The 23429-nt window shown below is 41.2% G+C and overlaps 1 protein-coding gene across 1 annotated transcript; it reads left to right on the top strand.

Annotated features, from left to right (window-relative positions):
• The first annotated feature begins 770 nt into the window (after positions 1 to 770).
• On the top strand, positions 771 to 20935 carry LOC138958843 (UPF0193 protein EVG1-like). Its single transcript, XM_070330144.1, has 7 exons — positions 771 to 875; positions 7631 to 7693; positions 11668 to 11764; positions 12240 to 12325; positions 16423 to 16557; positions 16979 to 17079; positions 18622 to 20935. The coding sequence occupies exons 1-7, from the start codon at positions 785 to 787 to the stop codon at positions 18739 to 18741; spliced, it is 693 nt and encodes a 230-aa protein (XP_070186245.1). The 5' UTR covers positions 771 to 784; the 3' UTR covers positions 18742 to 20935.
• Positions 20936 to 23429: the final 2494 nt, after the last annotated feature.

The following is a 23429-nucleotide window of genomic DNA, read 5'->3' as shown; positions in this document are numbered from 1 at the left end:
TGCCGTATGGCACAGGATACATGCGAGTGAGTATGAATGTGTGTGTCTGATTTTTACGTGGTAGCACAGTCTCTCTATTTTTTACATAACGTTTCACTCTTAACGTTTTTAACAAAAGGTGGTCCTGAGTTTTAACATCTTTTATGAAATAACATATGAATTAAAGATTATGCTTTGGTCCCCCCCCCCCCCCCCCAAGTAAGACAACGCATACGACCATAAGTACTCCTTTTACAAGGATTTTAACATATACTTCTTATTATACCCCCACCCCCATCCTTATGGAGAGTGGGTCCTGGGTCCCAGTCGTCGGGGGCTGGCTTGCTCGGCCTTACTCTATTCCTTTCCTCCTTTTTATTTTTAAAATTTTTAAAATTTTTTTAAACATCATATTAACCCAATCCTGTCCTTAAGAGGCTGACAAACCATGCCTGTAGGACACTAATTCTCTCCAAAAAAAATTCCCACCATTTCAAAAGAAAAAAGCCTGATTCAGTTGAATAAGTAAATGTTTTGTTTGTTTATATTCTATTTTCAGTTTCTTCAAGTTTGTTTATTTCACCCCAGAAATATCTTGATTAAACTGACTTATTGAGAAAAGAGGTCAGGTAATAGTAAAACAAGGAATCTACATTTTTCCCCAAGGAAATCTAACAGTATTATCAAAACAACATTTGATATAACATGATCAAATTAATATTAAAATATAAAATGCTTCGAGTGCCTATGCCCCAAACAAACTGTTTCCGGAAGTGACGCTCTTAGCAGCAGCGAAAGCTTGAAAATGGCGGCTCCTGGTAAAAATGTTGGGCAAGGCGGGTTTTGGAGCGCCCCACAGGCTCAATACAGCAAACAGACACATGATCTTCTCAAAGGTTTGTATCTGAAAACGCAAATGATACGCTGGTCGATTTGGTTATGCTCTCACTTGTTTGAACTGGGCTGTAGGTCTTTTGTTTATGTACCCGCTCTTGGGGGAGACGATTTGCTAAGTCTGGAATCTTCTAAGTTCTTGCTCATTTCCTTCGCATTTAGGCGCCGAGCTGTTAACTTGAGCAAGTGGAGGTGCTGATTTCAAACGAGCATCAGGCGCACAACGACTTAGTAAACAAGACCAACACACAGACAGAAAACGCATACACACAAACAATAACATTATATAAGAAACTGATAAGAAAGAAGTCCCCGAAAGCAATATTAAAACATTCAGTCAGTCTGTTGACTTGAAACTAAAAGTTAGAAACTGAACAATATGGATCCGTCTTCACTGAGACTAGTAAGGCTTGGTTAACCGAAACAGGTGATTTAACCTGACGCCCGTTTGGTAGATCAAGGCAAGAACAATAGCATGCTTAGCTAGCCTCTCACTATGCAAGTCAGCGAGGGTGTATATATATGAAATAATTTGGGGACCATCTTGGCAAGGAATTGCTGTACGCATGCACACACACAAACAAACACACACACTCTCTCTCTCCATTCCCAGTCTTCAGGAAAACATTAGCTGAAGCAGAGACATACATGTATACATGTTGTGTCGATATTGCTATCATGTGATCGTCACATGATACATATTAATAGACTGTGAACTACGTCACTATTATGTGTGTGAATGTACGCGCGAGACATGCGCAGTGTGGTACGATGTTACCGCCAAGATGGCCTAGAAGCCAAACAATAAAGTGAAGCCATTATCTCTTCAACTGTTACTGCAGTGTCCGTTTCTGTACATGGAACCCGGAGCGAATGCGTCCATAAACATTCAACGAACACAAACACAAAACGATACATGGTGTCAGAATCATCATGGCAGAAGACGGAGTAGCAGCGCAGCCGAGGTCGGTAACCGTCAAAGTTCCGTTACCTCAGAGACTTGAGCTTTCAGCACAAGGTTTGGAGGCGACTTGGCGCAAGTTCAAGCGGTCGTGGGAGACATACGAACTAGCATCGCGTCTTGATTCTCAGGATGAGAAGTATCGAGCCGCAGTATTCAAGACTTGTCTCAGTGATGGTGCAAGGGACGTGTTCGAAGGTTTGCCTTTCGAGGCTGCAGACGACAAGGACAAAATTACGAAGATAATTCCCTTGTTCGAAGCCTACTGTGTGGGGGAGACATCAGAAGTCTACGAGACTTACAAGTTTCACCAGCGAAAGCAAGAGAAGGGGGAAACGATCGACACGTACATCGGAGCACTCCGACAACTAGCTAGCTCCTGTAACTTCAAGACATTCGAAGAAAGGATGCTACGCGATCAAGTCGTTATTGGACTGTCAGATGACACGGTTCGGGAAAAACTCTTGCAAGAGTCAGGTCTAACTTTGAAAAAGTGCATTGAGATCTGCAGAGTGAGTGAGGCAGCAGCCCAGCAGGCCAAGAGTATGGCTGGTGATGAAGCCCTACATCGTGTCGGTGTGCATGTGAGAAAAAAGACAAACAGTCAGAAGGACAAGGGTGCTACCCCGAAGTCGAAGCATGATCGTCATGATGGTAGAGGTATGGGCGAAAGAGACAGTGGTGTGAAAGCGTGTGTGTATTGTGGCAAATCGCACAAGAAAGGCAAGGAACACTGTTTCGCATATGGCAAGACTTGCAATCGTTGCAAAAAGAAAAACCATTTTGCTCGTCAGTGCAAACAAAGCTCAGATAGGCAAGTGCATGAAATGTCTGATGAAGAGAGTGATGATGATGATGGTCATTTTGTTCTGACGATGAGTGAAAATGATGATGAACATGTTTTGTCTGTTGATGATGTTGATAAATCTGTGCATGCAAAAATGCTTGTTGGACATGACAGAGTGACGACATCGTTGCAACTTGACAGTGGAGCCACTATCAACAGTTTGTCCGTAGAGACGTACAAGACTGTGACGGGAGACGTAGCGTTGACAAAGCTGACCAAAAGCAACAAACGCTTGTTGATGTATGACAAAAGACCAGTAACTCCTCTAGGTGAGCGTATTCTGCCTGTGGTCAATCCAAAGAACGGCAAAAGCTACAAAGTGCGCTTTGTGGTAGTGAACGCCAAAGTGAAGGATATCTTGGGCTGTAGAGCAAGCCAACACATGCAGTTGATCACGGTCAATGTCGAGAACATTTCAGCCATAGGCACAGGGGATAAGCATGTTCTCACAGGGTTTGATGACGTATTCAAAGGGGAGGTTGGGGCTCTGGACGGAAAGCTAACGTTTGAAACAGACCCATCGGTTCCTCCAGTGAAGCTTCCATGTCGTCAGTGGCCCATAGCTGTCAAAGAGAAGGTCAAAGCAGAAATTGATCGTCTGCTTGAGTTAGGGGTCCTCGTTCCGGTGAACACACCAACTGATTGGATTAGCAGCGTAGTTGTGACGTTGAAGCCCAATGGTCAGGCTAGGTTGTGCATAGATCCAAAACCCTTGAACAAGGCATTGAAAAGAAATGATTACCCCATGAAGAGCATTGATGACGCGTTAGAGTCGATGGTAGGCGCAAAGATTTTCTCGCATTTCGACATGCGCAATGGCTTCTGGCACGTTGTCCTGGACGACGAAAGCAGTCTCTTGACAACGTTTGAAACCCCTTTCGGAAAATTTCGCTGGACTAGAATGCCGTTCGGTGCGTCGGTATGTCCAGAGGAATTTCAGCGCCGTGTCGATGATGCGCTGAACGGACTGCCGGGCGTGTTCGCAGTCCATGATGATGTCATTGTGTGGGGGTCGGGAGACATAGAGAAAGAAGCAGCAAAAGACCATGACCAGAACGTTCGGTTGTTCTTGCAGAGATGTCGCGAGAAGAACATCAAACTGAACAAAGAGAAGGTCGAGTACAGGAAAACTGAGGTCTCGTATCTGGGTCACGTGATCTCAAAGGACGGGTTGAAGTGTGACATGAAGAAAGTCGATGCAATCAAGTCGTTTCCGCAGCCAGAAGACAAAGCGGCGGTTCAGAGACTTCTGGGGATGGTAGGGTATCTCCAGAAGTTTGCACCACGTCTGTCGGAGGTCGCAGCGCCTCTGCGTGAGCTGGTGAAAAAAGACGTGCATTTCCGCTGGGATGAGAACCTGCACGGGAAAGCGTTTGATGAGATCAAGCGCATGTTGACTGAACCACCGGTTTTGCGATTTTTTGACCCTGGTGCGAAAACTACTCTTCAGTGTGATGCGTCTGAGTTCGGTCTGGGGGCGTGTTTGTTGTCAGATGGACAACCGGTACAGTTCGCGTCGCGAGCGCTGACCCAAACTGAACGCAACTATGCGCAAATAGAGAAGGAAATGCTTGCGATTCTCTTCGGGCTGGAACGTTTCGAGCGCTATGTGTATGGTAGACATGTTGAGGTGGAGTCTGATCACAAGCCGTTGATTCCCATTCACAACAAAACCTTGTTGGCAGCGCCAAAACGTCTGCAACGCATGTTGCTGAGAACGCAAAAGTTTGAATACACTGTGGTGTACAAGAAAGGTACAGAGATGTATCTCGCTGACACGCTCAGCAGAGCTGTGGTCAGGACACACAAAGCAGGGAAAATGAAGAGCGAACAGATTTTCCAGACAGAAATAGAGCAGGAAATCGAGAGCATTGACATGGCCGCGCATGTGTCCGTGTCTGAAGGGCGACTCGAAGAGTTGAAAGAGGCAACAAAACGTGATAAAGATTTGTGTCGGCTGATGCAAATAACACAAGAAGGTTGGCCTGAGTCGAGACAAAGCTTACCGCTAGGTCTTCAACCTTACTTTCCATTCAGAGAGGAAGTATCGACTCAGAACGGTCTTTGTTTCAAGGCAGAAAGGATCATTGTACCAACAGAAATGAGGGAGAAAGTCCTACACTTGCTCCATCAGGCTCATACTGGGATTCAGGGTTGCATGAGAAGGGCAAGAGAACTGGTCTATTGGCCAGGAATGAACGCAGACATAGAAAAGTTGGTGAGCAAATGTGCAACTTGTCAGACACACCAAAGCAACCAACAGAAAGAGCCCATGATTTCCCACCCAATACCTGAAAGGCCCTGGGAAACGCTAGGGTGTGATCTCTTTGACTTTCAAGAGAAGTCGTACCTGGTAGTGGTAGACTACTACTCTGATTTCTTTGAAGTCGATCGCCTTGAGAACAAAACAGCAGAAGAAGTCATCTACAAGACAAAAGCCCATTTAGCCAGACATGGAATCCCTGATAAGATCATCTCTGATAACGGTCCGCCGTATAGCTCAGACAAATACAGAGATTTCGCTGAGGCTTGGGGATTCGAACACATAACCAGTTCGCCATATTATCCGCAATCCAACGGAAAGGCAGAAAATGCGGTCAAACAAGCAAAAACTCTGATCATGAAAGCTGTAGAAAGCAAAACAGATCCGTACTTGGCTCTACTAGAGTTAAGGAACATACCATCGGAGGTGATGAAAACCTCTCCAGTGCAAAGACTGTTCAGCAGAAGAACCAAAACCAGAATTCCTACAGCCAAAACTCTGCTAAAACCGCAGACGTGCACAAACGTGACTGGCAATCTGATCAAAAGAAAAGAAAAACAGACAAAGTGCTATAACAAAGGTACAGCAGAACTAGAAACCCTACAGCCAGGTCAAACCGTGAGGGTGAAGTTAGGCAAAACTTGGACAAAAGCAAAAGTAGAGCAACAGGTAGATGTCAGGTCTTACAAACTGCACACAGAAAATGGTAAAGCATACAGACGCAACAGGCGTCAAATCAGAACAACTGGAGAAACACTGACCAACACTGGTCCAAGGGAGACAATCACTCAAAAAACAGACCTTGATAGGCAGAGACAGCTAAATGACCAAGCAGTGAAAAACTACAGAGCAGTAGCTGATAGTCAGACTCAGGTGACCAAAGTCAGTACTCCTGTGAGTGCGACAAACACACCTGAAAATAAAACACCTGTGAAGATTCAGCCAAATGAAAAGAAAACTGAACGCATCAAAGTCAAGTTCATGAAGTCACAAACCGCAGGTAAAACAGACACAGGTCAAAGTCAAATCACTTCTCGTGGACGTCAGGTTAAACCACCAGCTTACCTGAATGACTATGTCAAAACCTAAAGACTGAAGACTGTAGGAGACAGTTCAGTATTTGTTGTTTGTGTGTTTTGTTTGAAGAGAAAAGATAGACAGTGAAGAAAGTAAACATTTGGTGGTATTGTTTATGTCCCGCGTTGTGAGCGAATGTGATAAATTTAATTCAAGGCGTTGAATTAGTGTCCAGTAAAGTTTCATTGTCCAGAGAGAGAATGTGTTGTTATTATTGGAGTTGTGAAATGATGCTCTAGTCAAGATGTCCAGTCAGTGTGAATGTGTGAAATTAATCTAGGCGTAAAAATAATCTCAGCCTATTGGACTATGGTGAGAATGAGAATTTTATGTGCAGAGAATTCATTTTCCCGTGAAGTTTGGACAGTAAAAGTCTTTGGACTTGTTATGTAAAGAAAAGGGGATGTGTCGATATTGCTATCATGTGATCGTCACATGATACATATTAATAGACTGTGAACTACGTCACTATTATGTGTGTGAATGTACGCGCGAGACATGCGCAGTGTGGTACGATGTTACCGCCAAGATGGCCTAGAAGCCAAACAATAAAGTGAAGCCATTATCTCTTCAACTGTTACTGCAGTGTCCGTTTCTGTACATGGAACCCGGAGCGAATGCGTCCATAAACATTCAACGAACACAAACACAAAACGATACACATGTCTCTGGCTGAAGGTTAACTGGAAAGAAAAGTAAAAGAGGGTGAAAGAACTCTATGTGCACGTCCATGATACTGGGTAACAGTTACAGAATCAGTGAGTGACTAACTTTGCTGGTCTATAAACTTGCTCTCACAAAGCCTTGGACTCAGTTGATGGTTTCATGTGATGTATAACAACTTTGCCTGATGAAATAAAACGTGTTTGCCAAAAAAGTTGTGTTTGTGAATTTTTTAAATATTTTTGTTTATCAAAGCATGGCTTCAAAATGGCGCTTGAAAGTGGACATGAACAAAGCTTCTCACTTCTATGCACTGGTGTTTTTGTCAGAAACACCAAAGATCATTTGTTGGGGCACATGATTTTAGGTTAGGACACATTTTTTCAATAAAAACACAGAAAAGGATATAACACTTAGTTATTTCAGATTTAGATGGAATTGAAAAAAGCCTTCTCGTGAGTAACTTTTGTTTCCATAAACGCTTCGGGGAGAATGAATGGTCTTAAGTACTAACGCGCACATTTTACAGCAACAACATTATTTTGTATGCTGGATTATAACTTTAATTAAGCAATAGATCTTTCAAATATATCAATGATCGGCGATATACGCAGACGATTTTCGGATCTCACTTGGTTTCATTTCCTTCTGTAATGTACGCAAAGCATACTAACTGACTTCATGCAGTCGACCCCACCCAATTGTCAAAGTGTTGTGATGAAATAGATGCTCGAGAACCTTCTATTTTTTGGTCTTTGGAATATCTGATTGAAAACAGGTCTTTTGTATGTGGACAAGCCTGTTTAAGTTTGATTATTGACACTTTTTTTCAAAGTGGTCATGTTGCCTAACTGTTACCCAGTATCATGGACGTGCACATATCACTGTTGTCGATCTGACTGAATTATGTGCACATTATTGACGGTACACCTTATTCACTTTTCAGAAATGATGAAAGAGTCCAGGCTGACCAACTGCCAGCAGCGACAGTTAGACAAGGCTCTCAAGCGTAAGACATTTTTTTTAATGCGTAACTATTTGCGTTTTAATGCCATGTTTGGAAGTTATCCTGTCTCGTGGATTATACATGTATATGTAAGGTTGTTCTGTTTATTGCTGTTTCTCGTTTTTATATTTAGTCAAGTTTTGACTAAATATTTTAACATCGAGGGGGAATCGAAACGAGGGTCGTGGTGTATGTGCGTGTGTGCGTGCGTGTGTGTGTGTGTGTGTGTAGAGCGATTCAGACTAAACTACTGGACCGATCTTTATGAAATTTGACATGAGAGTTCCTGGGTATGAAATCCCCGAACGTTTTTTTCATTTTTTTGATAAATGTTTTTGATGACGTCATATCCGGCTTTTCGTGAAAGTTGAGGCGGCACTGTCACGCCCTCATTTTTCAACCAAATTGGTTGAAATTTTGGTCAAGTAATCTTCGACGAAGCCCGGACTTCGGTATTGCATTTCAGCTTGGTGGCTTAAAAATTAATTAATGACTTTGGTCATTAAAAATCTGAAAATTGTAAAAAAAAATAAAAATTTATAAAACGATCCAAATTTACGTTTATCTTATTCTCCATCATTTGCTGATTCCAAAAACATATAAATATGTTATATTCGGATTAAAAACAAGCTCTGAAAATTAAATATATAAAAATTATTATCAAAATTTTTTTTTCGAAATCAATTTAAAAACACTTTCATCTTATTCCTTGTCGGTTTCTGATTCCAAAAATATATAGATATGATATGTTTGGATTAAAAACACGCTCAGAAAGTTAAAACGAAGAGAGGTACAGAAAAGCGTGCTATCCTTCTCAGCGCAACGAATACCCCGCTCTTCTTGTCAATTCCACGGGCACTGCCTTTGCCACGGGCGGTGGAGTGACGATGCTACGAGTATACGGTCTTGCTGCGTTGCGTTGCGTTCAGTTTCATTCTGTGAGTTCGACAGCTACTTGACTAAATATTGTATTTTCGCCTTACGCGACTTGTTCATGTTTTATAGTTTCACAGCTTATTGTTGTTGTTTTTGTTAAATCTGTTTGGAATGGCTTGCAGTCCTATGAATCAAGCTTTGAAGCTTCACATCCGACTATTACTATAATAAAGCTCTTGATCTTTTCTTTTTCCCTCAAGTTTTGTAGTTGCAACTATAGCGTTGCAGGTAGCAATTTTGCACCATGCAGAAGGCAGTGATACCACCATGCAATCTATAATTTGTTAATTCATTTATTGATCTTTAAACCCTCCTTTCTTTTTTTTTCTATCCCTTTCTACTTTCTTCTTCAGCCTTTTATTTATTTTTTTTTGTGAGTTTTTTTTTCTTTTGAGTTATTTTACACTTCCTTTACTGTAAAACCAAAAGCCAGCCTGGTCTCCGTAGGGCATAAAAAGTGCCTCATTGGTGAAATCCAAGGCAAACAGACACGAAGGAGAAAAATATAACCAGTATAGCCCTGTATCTTACTATCTGTCATCTGATGACTGCTACCTGATGCAACAATACTGTCTTGATGGAGCTATACTGATCTCCTTTTGACTTAAAAGTTAAACATTTATTATATTGTCTAGTGTCACATTTACTTTAACTGGCACAACCTCAAGTCATTTATCACTGTCGATTTAATTATCTCTCTTGAGACAAATTGGCTGGTGAGCATGGTATCAGGTAACATTATTACATTCGCTAAAAGGATGCAGTGAGGCTTTACTTTCATGACCGTAGACTCTCAAATTCAGACATATATGACAAACAGTCAATTACTGGTGTTACTGTTAGTTTTGACCTGAGGAAATATTACAAGAGATGGTCTGTCGGGGGAAAAATAGGTGTTGAAAAGCTTATGTGTTACAGTGGAAGCTTCTTTTAAGATCCCATCAGACCTTGCTTTCTCAGGTATTATGTTGATAACCTCTGTAAATGTACATGTACCTACATTTATAGACTACTTCCTGTCTAGAACATAATATTTTCAGATTTTGTTGGAAAAGGGGGTTCCATCATGTCGACCTATATACATTTTTTCTCATCTTTAACTTCAAACAGGCACATCCTGTACACTTTTTTTTTACAGAGTATATCTATTTGTACCAATAATACTAAGATTTTTTTAGCAGGAAGATGGCAGGATAGTGCTCGGGCCATTATCACCTTTTTACAAGGTGCAGCTGTTTTTGGAGAGCATGAGTAATGCCCCCAGTCAGAAATTGCTTTGCCTGATAATTATTTATAACAAATGTGAAAAAGAGATGGTGATTATGTGTCAACGATGATGGAACAGTTTCTGGATAATTGGCACAGGTGAAAATAACCTGTGGCTTTTGCAGACATTTTGCTGGACTCTTCCCCTTTGAAGATGTCAGTTGATGTCTGCTTGATATTATATGTGACATATGGATTTTCCCTAGTGAAGTTCTAGGAGCTTTTCAATGCACAAAAATCTGCAGAACACAAAGCTTTGAAAAGACATGATTCTAAAACTGAGCCCATCTTTTTGGACAGCCCTTAGGGGCAGGCGCTACCATAAAAATACACCATTTTTCATTTGACCACAACTTTCTTGAAACAAAATTGTTTGCGTTAAAAGTTGGTGTGCATTTGCTGCAAAGTATGAACAATAATAGTACATGATAAAATATAAGATTATTTCTAAATTGACTTTGCAAACATTATTAAATCAAAAATAAGACAAGCGATGAATGGAATCATGTTACTTCATGGATGACAGTCTAATTTCAAAACTACTCCCCATATTTTAACTAAAATTGACTTACAAGTGTGTAAGATGTTTATTTTTCATTTGTTCGAACAACTTTTAGATATTGTTGTTTTAAATGTTGACTTTGTGGGTACAAAATGTCTCAAAACATTGAAAATGTGTATCTCTTTAACTGTCCTTCCTAGAGCTGTAATCCTTTCGAACAAAACATCTCTTAGTATGTCTTATACATTTCTGCAAAATTCCAAATCATTCTAATGAATAGTTTTGAAATTATCTTGTCATCCATAATGAATTTTATTTTTCATTTAATAGCTTTTACTAAGTCAATCTAAGAGCACATTTTGGTTTTGATCATATACTATTATTCTACATACATTGAAGCAAAAGCACACCAAATTTGAACACAAACAGTTTTGTTTTATGAATGTTGTGGTCAAATGACTTGGGAGAGAAAAAACAATGTATTTGAAGGTAGCTCCTGCCCTAAGTTGACTTTTTTTCCCAAAAGGAAGAAAAAGGGAAAGATTTTATTTGACATTGAATATGTTTCACAGGAAATATTGTAGATTAATTATCAGACTGAAAGTGCCTGTGGTTTGTTCAGGTGACTAGATTAAGTGGCTCTATCTCATCATTGAAACAATATCACGAAGTGTGTTAGTCCTGTTTCTTTGTTGATCAGCATAAAATGTATCAAAAACTAACTGTTGAGAAAGATTTTACACCTTTTATATATTTTTCTCTAACTTCAATCTCAAAAAAATAAATGATCACCAAAATGAGGGATTGGCCTTTTTCCTTTTTAGTTGTTCTTTTTGTGTGGGTATATTCATTTTTGTATAGGAGGATATAATTGTAATGTGCAAGTGAACTTTACTGATGTCAAGTAAAGTTGATGTTGCTTGCTTTCTTGGGTGTAAAGGAGACATGTTCATTTCACACTTCGGTCACACAGCTCAGAAATGATCGACTTGTAAGCTGAACAGTACCTTTACAGTGAAGCCCCTGTAATCAAGGACACCTCCCAGTTCAGTGTAAAATACATCTGTTGTTCATTGGTCTGTTAACTTAAGATAGACCTGTCTAAATAGGACACCTGTGGTGTAGGGACATTTAAACTGGTGGCAAAGATATGTCCTCAAATTGCAGGTATCACTGTCCTTCTTCACGCAAACCTGGACTGAAATAAGATGATAAATGGAATAATCTTTATCCATGTTTATGCTTATTTAGAATGGTGTGAATTTGTTTGCAGATGAAGGTCAGCTGCCTCTACGAGTTCCTCCGACTTCTAGTGTGAAACAATCAAAGCCAAAAAAAGTGGCCCCACCCAGCAAAATACTAAATCCAAAGTGAGTGCTATTGTTTATTTTGGTTGGTGGTTCTTAATGGTATGTCTCCAGTGCAAAGAAATATATTATACTAATATTGAGTGTTGTTGACTTTTGAATTGAGAGAAAAGCTTTATTAATGGAGATTGTCTATGACTCAGGTGAATATAATTTTCAGCATGAACAATTAAATAAAGGCAATAATTAAGGCAAGGCAAGAGAAAAGAAACACAAGCAGTTTCAAAAAGAGTGTGTGTGTGTGTGTGCAGGTGTGTGTGCGCGTGCATGTCTTTCTGCATGTGTGTGCGTGTGCAAGTATGTGTGTGTGACCTGTTAAGTGTTACAAATTGTCATACTCGGCGAGACATGGACACTGCTGGCCGACGATGAACGAAGAATCGGGCATTCAAGACCGAGTGCCTGAGGGAATTGCTCCGAATACCATACACAGAGCACAAGACCAACGACTATGTTTACTATTTTTCTCATGTGACAGGAATTACAAAGCAGGACTGAGAAGCAGAGACACAATGGAGCAACAAGGAGCCTTTGTCAAACCGGACTATGTTCCACTACGAGGAGGTACTAATTAAGCTTGTTCAGGTTTTTGTGTGTGTGCATCTGTGGGTTTTTGCCCATTTTTTGTGCACAATCTGTCACAGACTGATAACACTTTAGTAGAAGGGGTCTGATAAGAAGCTTGAATTTCTGACTGGTCCATCATCATACAGTGGTACCTTGTGATGTGAGGCCCTTCTGATGAGAGTACGCCTCCCAACAAAGGACACCTTGTGCAGTCCCTTTGTCTCTTAAAATTATGCTGACTAAAGCATTACTTGTCATGACAGGCCACCTGCAATGTGGGGACACTATCAGCTGGTTCCTAAGGTGTCCTTTCATTGTAGGTACCTCTGTAGTGGATTTGTAGGTGAAGTTTTTTCGGTTGAAGCTTAAGGGTGCAATCTCTAACAGGCGGCACAAACGCTGTGCAGATATATCTGGCGGTGGGGTTGGGTCGATGAGCAGGAAGAGAGGTATTTGCACAAAACTATTGTGATGGGTTTATTATAATAGAAGATACTTGTTCTTCAGTATTTTTCTTTGACTATAAATCATTTGTATCTCCAATTAAGAGATACAGATACTCAGGTCTGAGATAGAGGGGCAAAAGCACTCTAAATGCATACTGGAACATGTGTAACAAGAGTAAGTGAGAGTAATTAATCTCTTGCCACCTGGGAGAATCAGATCTTAAAATAGTGCTGTGCCTCATTTGATTAAAGATCCTTTATACAGATACTGGGTCAACGAATTTCCTGTTTGTAGCATATAGAATTTCCAAACTCGTAGCCATACCAAAAAAATTATCATAATGTTTCTTTATTTGAAATGGGGACAGACATTTGAAGGGTTTAATTGGTTCAGTAATTCCATTAAAATATTGTGGGTTTTTTCTTTAAATGTAATTACCAATAGTCACAATGGCCGGAAGTAATTTTAGGCAAATTTGCTGCCAGGATTTGATGTGAATCTGAGGTATTTTCTTCTTTTATGTTGCCTTTCTCGGCGGGCAGAATACATAAAACAGAGACAGTCATCTTTTATGGGGTAAAATGTTTCTTTTTATTGCCAAGACAGTCGGCCCTGAGATTCTGTTTTGTTACATCATGTGTCTTTGGGTTACATGGAAAGGATTGAAGCAAAAGTTTTTGTTACAAAAAAAGAAGAGTCTATTTTCCCAAAGGGTAAGGAACACATGATGCTAATGGCAGTGGAAAAACTCACTCAAGAAAATAAAGGAATGTTTTTTTCCCATTCTATTTGGAAATGGAAATTGTGTCATGTTGACATTGTTTACGACTACGAGAGAGGTAGTATTTTACCAAATTAAAATGATTGATGAAGGAATGGTTGTTTTTGTTGAACACAGTTTCATTGTTTTTGTTTGTTAAAGAAACTGGTTAGGGTTATATATAAGCAACAGCATGCAGTATATAAGCATACTTCATTTTCTCAGGTCTGTTCAGTGTTTGGAAACCATTTGGTTGCTTATGAACATGATAACTTTTGGCAGTTGGAATTAAGACAGAATCCCTTGATATCAGTGCTAACGTTTCTCAGTTAAGCCGTGGAAGCTTTATTTGAGCACTAATCTGAATGGTACAGTGTTAGTATGCCCTCAAGCCTTTGGTTGCATTTCTGGGGATTATCCTTCGACCACCCCCCGCGGGTTAGGGGGAGTCCCATATTGGTTGGGATGAGAAAGAATTTACCCGAAGCTCCCCAGCATGTCGTAAGAGGCGACTAACGGATTCTGTTTCTCCTTTTTTATATTTAGTCAAGTTTTGACTAAATATTTTAACGTAGAGGGGGGAATCGAGACGAGGGTCGTGGTGTATGTGTGTGTGTGTGTGTGTGTGTGTGTGTGTGTGTGTGTGTCTGTGTGTGTGTGTAGAGCGATTCAGACTAAACTACTGGACCGATCTTTATGAAATTTGACATGAGAGTTCCTGGGTATGAAATCCCCATACGTTTTTTTCATTTTTTTGATAAATGTCTTTGATGACGTCATATCCGGCTTTTCGTGAAAGTTGAGGCGGCACTGTCACGCCCTCATTTTTCAACCAAATTGGTTGAAATTTTGGTCAAGTAATCTTCGACGAAGCCCGGGGTTCGGTATTGCATTTCAGCTTGGTGGCTTAAAAATTAATTAATGACTTTGGTCATTAAAAATCTGAAAATTGTAAAAAAAAATAAAAATTTATAAAACGATCCAAATTTACGTTTATCTTATTCTCCATCATTTGCTGATTCCAAAAACATATAAATATGTTATATTCGGATTAAAAACAAGCTCTGAAAATTAAATATATAAAAATTATTATCAAAATTAAATTGTCCAAATCAATTTAAAAACACTTTCATCTTATTCCTTGTCGGTTCCTGATTCCAAAAACATATAGATATGATATGTTTGGATTAAAAACACGCTCAGAAAGTTAAAACAAAGAGAGGTACAGAAAAGCGTGCTATCCTTCTTAGCGCAACTACTACCCCGCTCTTCTTGTCAATTTCACTGCCTTTGCCATGAGCGGTGGACTGACGATGCTACGAGTATACGGTCTTGCTGAAAAATGGCAGCTACTTGACTAAATATTGTATTTTCGCCTTACGCGACTTGTTTACCCTTGTTAAGTGTTTCTTGTTTAGAATATAGTCAATGTTTGTAAAGATTTTAGTCAAGCAGTTATGTAAGAAATGTTAAGTCCTTTGTACTGGAAACTTGCATTCTCCCAGTAAGGTAATATATTGTACTACGTTGCAAGCCCCTGGAGCAATTTTTTTATTAGTGCATTTGTGAACAAGAAACAATTAACAAGTGGCTCTATCCCATCTCCTTCCCTTTCCCCGTCGCGATATAACCTTCGTGGTTGAAAACGACGTTAAACACCAAATAAAGAAAGAAAGAATCCTTCGACCTTTTTGGAAGGACTGTACGTGACTGCAAGGTTCTATACATTTGAAATTTGATCTTAACTTGTAATTAAAGAAGCTTCAACTTGGGATGGGACAGCTTGGTGCCTTTGAGTGATATCATCCCTGTTTGGGGATAATCACATTTTGTCGCATTAAAATTATTTGTTGCAATCGGCGAACGCAAGAAGAAGAAGAATTTGTTGCAATCATTTAAATGACATTCTAGTGAGGCATGTTTTTTAGCTGCAGCATGTAAAAATATTGAGCAAAGAAACAAACAACTAAACTGTAAAATGTGAGGAAGTAATTAGAAAATGGCCTTCTGTACAAAAAGAGCACTGACTTTTATTCAAATGAGCTCGCATGATTTTTGTATCAGGGGTGTATGCATTGAAACGACCAAGAACACCTCTGCTTAAAAAGATGTAATGTTCTGATTAGATTTGAGAATTGCCTCATAGCAAAATCTAAAATTTTAACTTCTGCAGTGATTTGTGCTTAAAAATCAGAAGCAGCTGGTGTTAATGTATTGGGCAGGGGGAGGGGGTGTAAACAATTGTATGTAGCATGATCTATTCAAATATTGATCAGATATTGTGGAACCATGATGCTAATGGCAGGGGGGGGGGGGGGGTAGCAATTGTATGTAGCATGATCTATTCAAATATTGATCACATATTGTGGAACCATGTGCGATACATGATGCTAATGGCAGCTAGTGGGGGGAGGTGGGGGGGTTTAGCAATTGTATGTAGCAATGATCTATTCAAATATTGATCAGATATTGCGGAACCATGTCCGATATATGTGTGTTACCCCAATTCTTCATCAATGAAGAGTTTATTCAGTGTTGCTGTTTTGAGACACCAAATACACATGTTCTTGTTGATATTTTGCATGGACTTGTCTGCTGATTGCCAGCAGATACCTGTTGTGCAGGGATTCCCTGCTAGTTATTTACTAGTTATAATCTATTTCACACACACACACATGCACACAGAGGCACTTAACTGCATGCATGCACCTGTGCACACAAGCACATACACTTGACTCCCATGTTTTATGTCATGAACGGTTCCTAGTACATGTGCAGTAAAGACGAAACAAAACATTCAACAGAACAACACAAGACAAAGAGAATTGTTACCACACAAACATTGAGATTAATTGCTAATTCTATAACATGCTATGTGTTGTTGCAGTCACACGTTCAGCGCGTGAGAAAGAGAAGCTGGCGAACATGATGGCGTACGGAGAGGATATAGATAGAATTCCCATGCAGCGTGTTCGCAAGCGACTGGAAAGTCCTCCCCCTGACCCTGATCGATTTGAAGAATGTAAGTATGCAAACTAGATTTTAATATGAATTTTTTCTTCTTCTTGTCTTTCCTTAATTTACACCATAATTACAGTGCATGATTTAACTGCCTGTTTCTCTAAGATTTTTATTTTCATTTTATGATTTATTGGGAGTGTATCATGTTTCAATGTGGTGCTTGTCCTTCGAAGACTTTTTGCATACTGCAGCTTATCGGTGAACTAGGAGGAATGGCTCTGCAAACCTTGTCTGGTGGCGCAGAGTCTAGAACAGTGGGGGCACTGGAAGTCTGTTGTGATCACTACATGCCTGTGTTGCGTTGTGGTGTTGCTTTCTTGCAGAGACAAGTTTCTGACAGCGGCCCTCCTGTTTCAATGTATTATAGATTATAACTGTTATCTGTTTATTGTTATGGCTATTTTCTGTTGATACATATTCAGTACAAGCGGAGATTGAAGAACGTCAGAAGTTCCTCGGTGACATGGAAGCTTTGGGGAAGGGAGAAAACTACCGACAGATAATCACCACAGAAATCTCACAGGTAAGTTATAGTGTCCCTTTATGACATGCTGTGGTGTTGCGTTTGACAGTACTGTACTTTTATTGCAAGAAACTCAACTGTATTCACGTTTTTTTCTGTTTCTCATTGAACATATTTGCTGCATTAATCCATAGATGTCATGATACATTCTTCAGTATTGTGGATCAATCACATTGTGCATATCCAGTTGTGTCAGAATTGCCGAGTAGTGCCACAGTTGTTGCTTCTAGTTTCCCACTGGGAGGGAGTGACCCGAATTTCTCAGCAATTAATGGTTTGACAAAGTACAAAATAAAATGAATGTTGCATGCAATGGGTTTTTTCCAGACACTTATATACTGCTGGCAAGACGTTACCCACAAGGCCGTATCACCTCGCAAAATGAACTTGATAATGATAATAATAACAGCGTATATAGCGCGAACCACAGTAAACTATGCTCTCCACGCTTTACATATTAACTGTGTGACAGGGGAGGCTACCGCTCCTTTCACAGCAGACTCTGCACCCGAGTTGTTGGCCTTTAAGTCAACACCGGTGGATTGTGGAATTCTGTTTGTGATGGGGTCTGGTGGTTTCCGATTGTCTGTATGTTCATGGAAACCTTCGGGTTTGCCCTAACAGTTTTTATAGGGCTAAGAAATTAGCCCTAACATTTTCAATCCTGTTTGATTGCACTTCGCCTCCCGATGTAACCGAGTGGGATGGACAGTGGTCCCCCGGTTCGGAACTTCGGGACGAAGTTCATTCAAACGGGGGCGATTGTGACAGGGGAGGCTACCGCTCCTTTCACAGCAGACTCTGCACCCGAGTTGTTGGCCTTTAAGTCAACACCGGTGGATTGTGGAATTCTGTTTGTGATGGGGTCTGGTGGTTTACGATTGTCTGTATGTTCATGGAAATTAGCCCTAACATCTTCAATCTAGTTTGATTGCATTTTGCCTCTCGAGGTGATCGTAGTGTTACGGCACTCGGTTACATCTGGCGCTTGCGAGCAGGGATGGGACTCGGCATGATATGTTCAGGTAATGGCATAATATGACCACTTAACATTTTCGTGCTGTTCCCATTCTGCGAACTTGGGATGGATAGTGGTCCCCCGGTTCGGAACTTCGGGACGAAGTTCATTCAAACGGGGGCGATTGTGACAGGGGAGGCTACCGCTCCTTTCACAGCAGGCTCTGCACCCGAGTTGTTGGCCTTTAAGTCAACACCGGTGGATTGTGGAATTCTGTTTGTGATGGGGGTCTGGTGGTTTCCGATTGTCTGTATGTTTATGGAAACCTTCGAGTTTGCATAACAGTTTTTATAGGGCTAAGAAATTCCTAACATTTTCAATCCTGTTTGATTGCACTTCGCCTCCCGAGGTGATCGTAGTGTTACGGCACTCGGTTACATATGAATTACTCGGTTACATAAAAAATGATCACAATAATAATAATAATAATAATGAATAATACAAATGTCAAACTTACATAATTTATAGAAACAAAAAGTAATTCACAATTTCCATTTACATTTTTTTCACCTTGGCCATTGCAGAAGGTGCGAGAGATGGAGTTGATTGACAAAAAACGCTCTCAGCAACTGGAGGCCATGATCAAGAAACAGGCGGATGAGGGAAAGCAGGATAGCGGCACACCACACGCCAATGTCTCATGAAGAAATCAAATTATTCATGTCAGATTTCTCACTTTCAAAGTCTGCATGCATATTTTGCTGTCTGGTCAGTAGAATCTGAGGTTAGGTCATGCTTGGATGGGTTCTAATCAGGGGCCAAGGCCATGTTTTCTTTGGTTAACACACAAACACACACATGCACCACATGGCGTAAACAATGCATGCACATGCTCAGTTTTTGCTATGCCACTTCATCAGCTGAGAGCAATAGCTCTCTTTCTGATCTCTTATTTCCATCTACTTTGTTCATGTTACCTCTGTTTCCATCCATTTTGTTAGTGTGTGTATCATTTTTTTCACCCCATCTTCACACAATCATTGCTGTTTTTCTACTACAAGTAAAGAATCTGAATGTCTCAATTAAGACTTTATATATTTTTACAATAAGCATTCCGTCCATTACTGTCAGGTTTGTGTATGTATTGTGTGTGCATTTATATGTATGTGAACAGTAGTCACTGCTAGTGGTAGCATCTTGTGGTAGAAATCTCCAGGTGTTTCTGATTCCACTCAAAGTAAATGTTTGCATTCGATGGTATTTTCAGCCTTATTTCACCAGTTTGCCTTTTTTTTCTGATTTCTGACCTGTTTAATTTGAAAATGTACTTTTTGTGAGCACAATGCAAGGTCTTACAAGGATCCAGTTAAAATTACTTCACAAGTCTTTTCTAAGACATGAGTGTTTACTATGGTTCCCAAACTTACTTGTTTAGTCTTTGCTGTAGAATGTGAAATGATGCACAATTCAACACGTTTTGCTAGTCATTCACTGTGACATTACATTACTGTTTACAACAAACGCTCCCTCCCCTTGACGGAGGAAAGTAAATGTCGATGAGAATCATTATATGAAGGTTGAAGCATTTTCCAGTGTGCTGTTCAGAAACCGTGGTGACAGTCTTGAGAAAGCCTTGTAGATGACCTCGGGTGATGGACCACTTTCGGTCAAATTTGTCACCACAATCTTTTGACTCTTTGGTGATGGCATTTGTGATGTAGAATGTTAATTTTTATGCTGTTTACAAAAATGGGCAAGTGTATTATTTATGTTGTCTCTTTGTAATTTATAAAGGGGTGCTGAAAGCCTGAATTTTCAACAATGGTTTGGTATAAGACATATTGCCCACGGACATTATAAGATGTTTGGTGGCTTGTTGACAGACCAGCTTTTTTGTTGGTCCAAGGGGACCATATCGTCTTTTGTTTCATCTTTATCGACCAAGGCCGAAGGCCGCAGTTGATAAATATGAGACAAAAGGCGATATGCTCCCCGAGGACCAACAACAAAATGCTGGTCTGACGACAAGCCACCAAACATCGTTTTTGTCATCATTTTGGTTGTGCAACAAAATGCACAATAACCCACAGGGAGACGAATTTTTAGAATCCAACTCCGGGCCACAAAGCATCGTCACAGTAGCTCGAGATAACACGTCAACCTTGTATGTGACGTCAAACGTAGCTTGTTGACGCTTTTCTTCCAGTCTGAAAATGTACAGAGCTGCGATCATACGTGTGAGTTCAGTAAGTGTTGAGCATATTTCTTTTCTTTTTAAGTGTTTATGACTTTTCGTTGTCGATTTTGCGATTACAGAGATAAGTTGCAAATTGACCATGAGTCGCCACAGTAATTATCAACATTGATTGGGTCTTTGAGAGTGAATGCTTACAATCGTCCTCGGAAACACAAATCCAAAGCCGCGATGGTTCCACACATCAAACAATCAGCCTGATTGGCTTTTACTTTGACAATCCACGTTTCACCTGAAAGCTCAAACCCATTCACCACCTCGATTTATTGCATGGGGAACATGAGATTTATTTTCCAGGTGTTTGTGAATGAAAACTCGTGAAAATGATGACAATGCTACTGGTCTGTCAGCAAGGCTTTCACATGAAATTCAACCAAAGTACAGAGATGAATCCCACAATTCTAGTAATGAAAAACCCGATTTCTTTGACAGTTGGAAGTTTTCAGGACTGCGAGTTTTTTTTCTTTCTGTGGCTAACTAGCGAGCAGACCAGCTCTTTCAGCACCCCTGAGGTAGTATTATAGCTAGAGATAAAGGTGTATGTGCTTGTATGGCGGGGTTACATTTCTGATTACATAATGATCTCTTTGTAAAAGATGTACATGTACTTTTGTAAATAAAGGTGTGCATGTTTGCTTCCCAAAGATATTGTACATGATGTGTATTATTTGGAGAAACAGAATGTCTGGCACACAACAAAACACAAAAACATGATCATTCAAGTATCAATAATTTTATTGAGGCAGATTATTATGCCAAATCCCAGTCCGGCTTTTTCCCTTGTGGTTAAAGATCCCACTTACAATGCAACTCAGACACGTATACAAAATTGTAGCAGACATGTTTTTGTAAGTTTGCTTATCATCATTGTTATTTATCCACTTTTACTTAATTTCAACAAATCTTTTTATGTTTACATTTTTCATTCCAAAGCACATTTCCAACTCGTTCCAATCATGTTTTGTGTTTTAAGTGAGAATGGTAGCAATAGTCTTTGCTAAACAGATGAGCACAAACATAAAACATGTAAATGTTCTTATGATTTTAAGAATGTAAGGCTACAAATTTCAGAGAGTTTAACCCATAGCGGCATAGAAAATAAAAACAGAAGTAGTTTGATTAAACATCAACCTTATTTTTGCAGACAAGTTTCACCCTCGAGCAAACAATAGATAAAGATTTCAATTCTTTTCAACTTTTTTAGATGGGCATAAATAAGATAATAATAGTACCCGCTATTACGAGTTAGTTGTGTGACAGAGAATTTTCTTGCACACGAGACTGTAGATGTCTCACGACGGCGTAGCCGAAGTGAGACAGCAGCAGTCGAGTGTGCAAGAAAACTCTCTGTCACACGACTAACTCGTAATAGCGATTAAATTACATATTCTTACTCCGAGTCACATATTAGCATTGACGCAGTCGAGATGCTAGGTTAACTGAAAACGCTATCCCGTCTATAGTCTAAGGGAAGCAACCCAAGCTAAAAAAGTAGCAAGCTTGCTACCCTGGGTTGCCTCCCGTAGCGTGTCACGCCACAGATCTCGTACCCAGTACGAGACACCCTCATTCGACATCTTTCAGCCAGAGAGACAGGTCGTGCTTGATTTCGCTCCTAGGCTGTTGTTTGCTGTCTGCTTGACACCCACCAGCCTCGGCTCCCCGTCTGCTCATAGCTGTTTCTAACGGTGAGATTGTTCCATTTTGTTGTTGTTTGCATTGCCATTCTGCTGAGAATTTTCTCGTCCGCGGACTTGTGAATTTTGCTCGGTAGTTTGTTGCCGTGGCCGCCATTTTGGTCGCCATTTTTCGCATACACGTGGTGTTTTTTGCTGGTTAGTTTGGGTCCGTGCTCGGACTTTTAGCGTCGACCAGTAGCACTATTACCTGCTTGTAACTTGTACCTTGTGCTAGTTTATTCTGCTGAAGGTTTTATGTCCTAGAGACTTGTGTATTTTCAGTAGTTTGTTTTTCTCGCGTGACATCATGTCTGATAGTGAGAAAAAGCGAGCGGCTAAGGCCGAGAGTAAGGGCAAAGGCCCTGGCAAACCTAAGTCCTCGGCTTCTACTTCTTCGGCTAGGAACCCCACGGTTCACGTTTCTGACCCGAAGACTAACTTCGTTTTTTCGGTGCCCATTTCGGCGCCGGAGGAAACTTCGTCTGGCTCGCGTGCGGCGGGCTTGACCGCTACCACGTCCGTTTCAACCCCGGTACCTGTGCCGGAGGCTGGCACTCTTGTGGCTAGCCTTTTGTCCTCTTTGATTCCAGAAATTCGGACTCTCGTGCGTACAGAGATGGCGCGGACGGACCCTGTTTCCAGCTCTGCCTCCCTCCCGGGGGTGTGCGACCCTCGGTCGTTGGCTTCCTGTGTTCCTGTTGTTTCCGGATCACCTGTCCAGCCTGCAGGCGTTTCTCTTCTCGGCCGGCGCTCGGTGACTCCCGCTTGCGGGAGTGCACCTGAGCAGGTCCCTTTTGGGATACGGTCGCCGCAAGGTATGTGCTCGCAGCAGCCGTCCGCGGCAGCTGCACTTCCAGTTCCTGGAAGTAGTGGTTCACTGGACAGCGGACAGACCATGGTCCCTGCCGGTTTGAGCTACGACTTACGTAAGCAGTCGCTCGCGGCAGCTTCCCTTCCGGCTCCGGCCGGAAGTAGTGGTTCATTGGACAGCGGACAGACCATGGTCCCTGCCGGTGTGCGCTACGAATTACGTAAGCAGTCGCTCGCGGCAGCTTCCCTTCCGGCTCCGGCCGGAAGTAGTGGTTCTCTGGACACCGGACAGACCATGGTCCCTGCCGGTTTGAGCTACGAACTACGTAAGCAGTCGTTTGCGGCAGCTTCTCTTCCGGCTCAGGCCGGAAGTGTTGGTTCACTGGTATGCGGACAGACCATGGTCCCTTCCGGTTTGAGCTTTGCCCAGTTTCAGCAGCCGTTTCCGGCAGCTGCCCTTCCTGCCTTGGCGGGAAGTGTGGGTCCAGCCGGTCGTGCACAGTCCTCTGTCACTTCCGGTTCCGGCCTAGGGCTCCCGGGTTGTAGCTGGCAGACTCCACAGCCATGGCATAGCTATGCGGTGGCGTCTGCTCTTACAGCTCCTCCCGGTTCTTCCGGTTCGGTTCACGCTGCGTCCGTTGGGATGCCG

This window comes from Littorina saxatilis, linkage group LG2, assembly GCF_037325665.1.
Source record: "Littorina saxatilis isolate snail1 linkage group LG2, US_GU_Lsax_2.0, whole genome shotgun sequence".
NCBI lineage: Eukaryota > Metazoa > Mollusca > Gastropoda > Littorinimorpha > Littorinidae > Littorina > Littorina saxatilis.
This window is presented reverse-complemented; position numbering and strand designations above follow the sequence as displayed.

Coding starts and splice junctions, on each gene's coding strand:
- LOC138958843 (XM_070330144.1), top strand. CDS start 785: ATGGCGGCTCCTGGTAAAAATGTTGGGCAAGGCGGGTTTTGGAGCGCC. Junction 16,558..16,978: donor CCCTGATCGATTTGAAGAAT/GTAAGTATGCAA, acceptor ATACATATTCAG/TACAAGCGGAGATTGAAGAA. Junction 17,080..18,621: donor TCACCACAGAAATCTCACAG/GTAAGTTATAGT, acceptor TGGCCATTGCAG/AAGGTGCGAGAGATGGAGTT.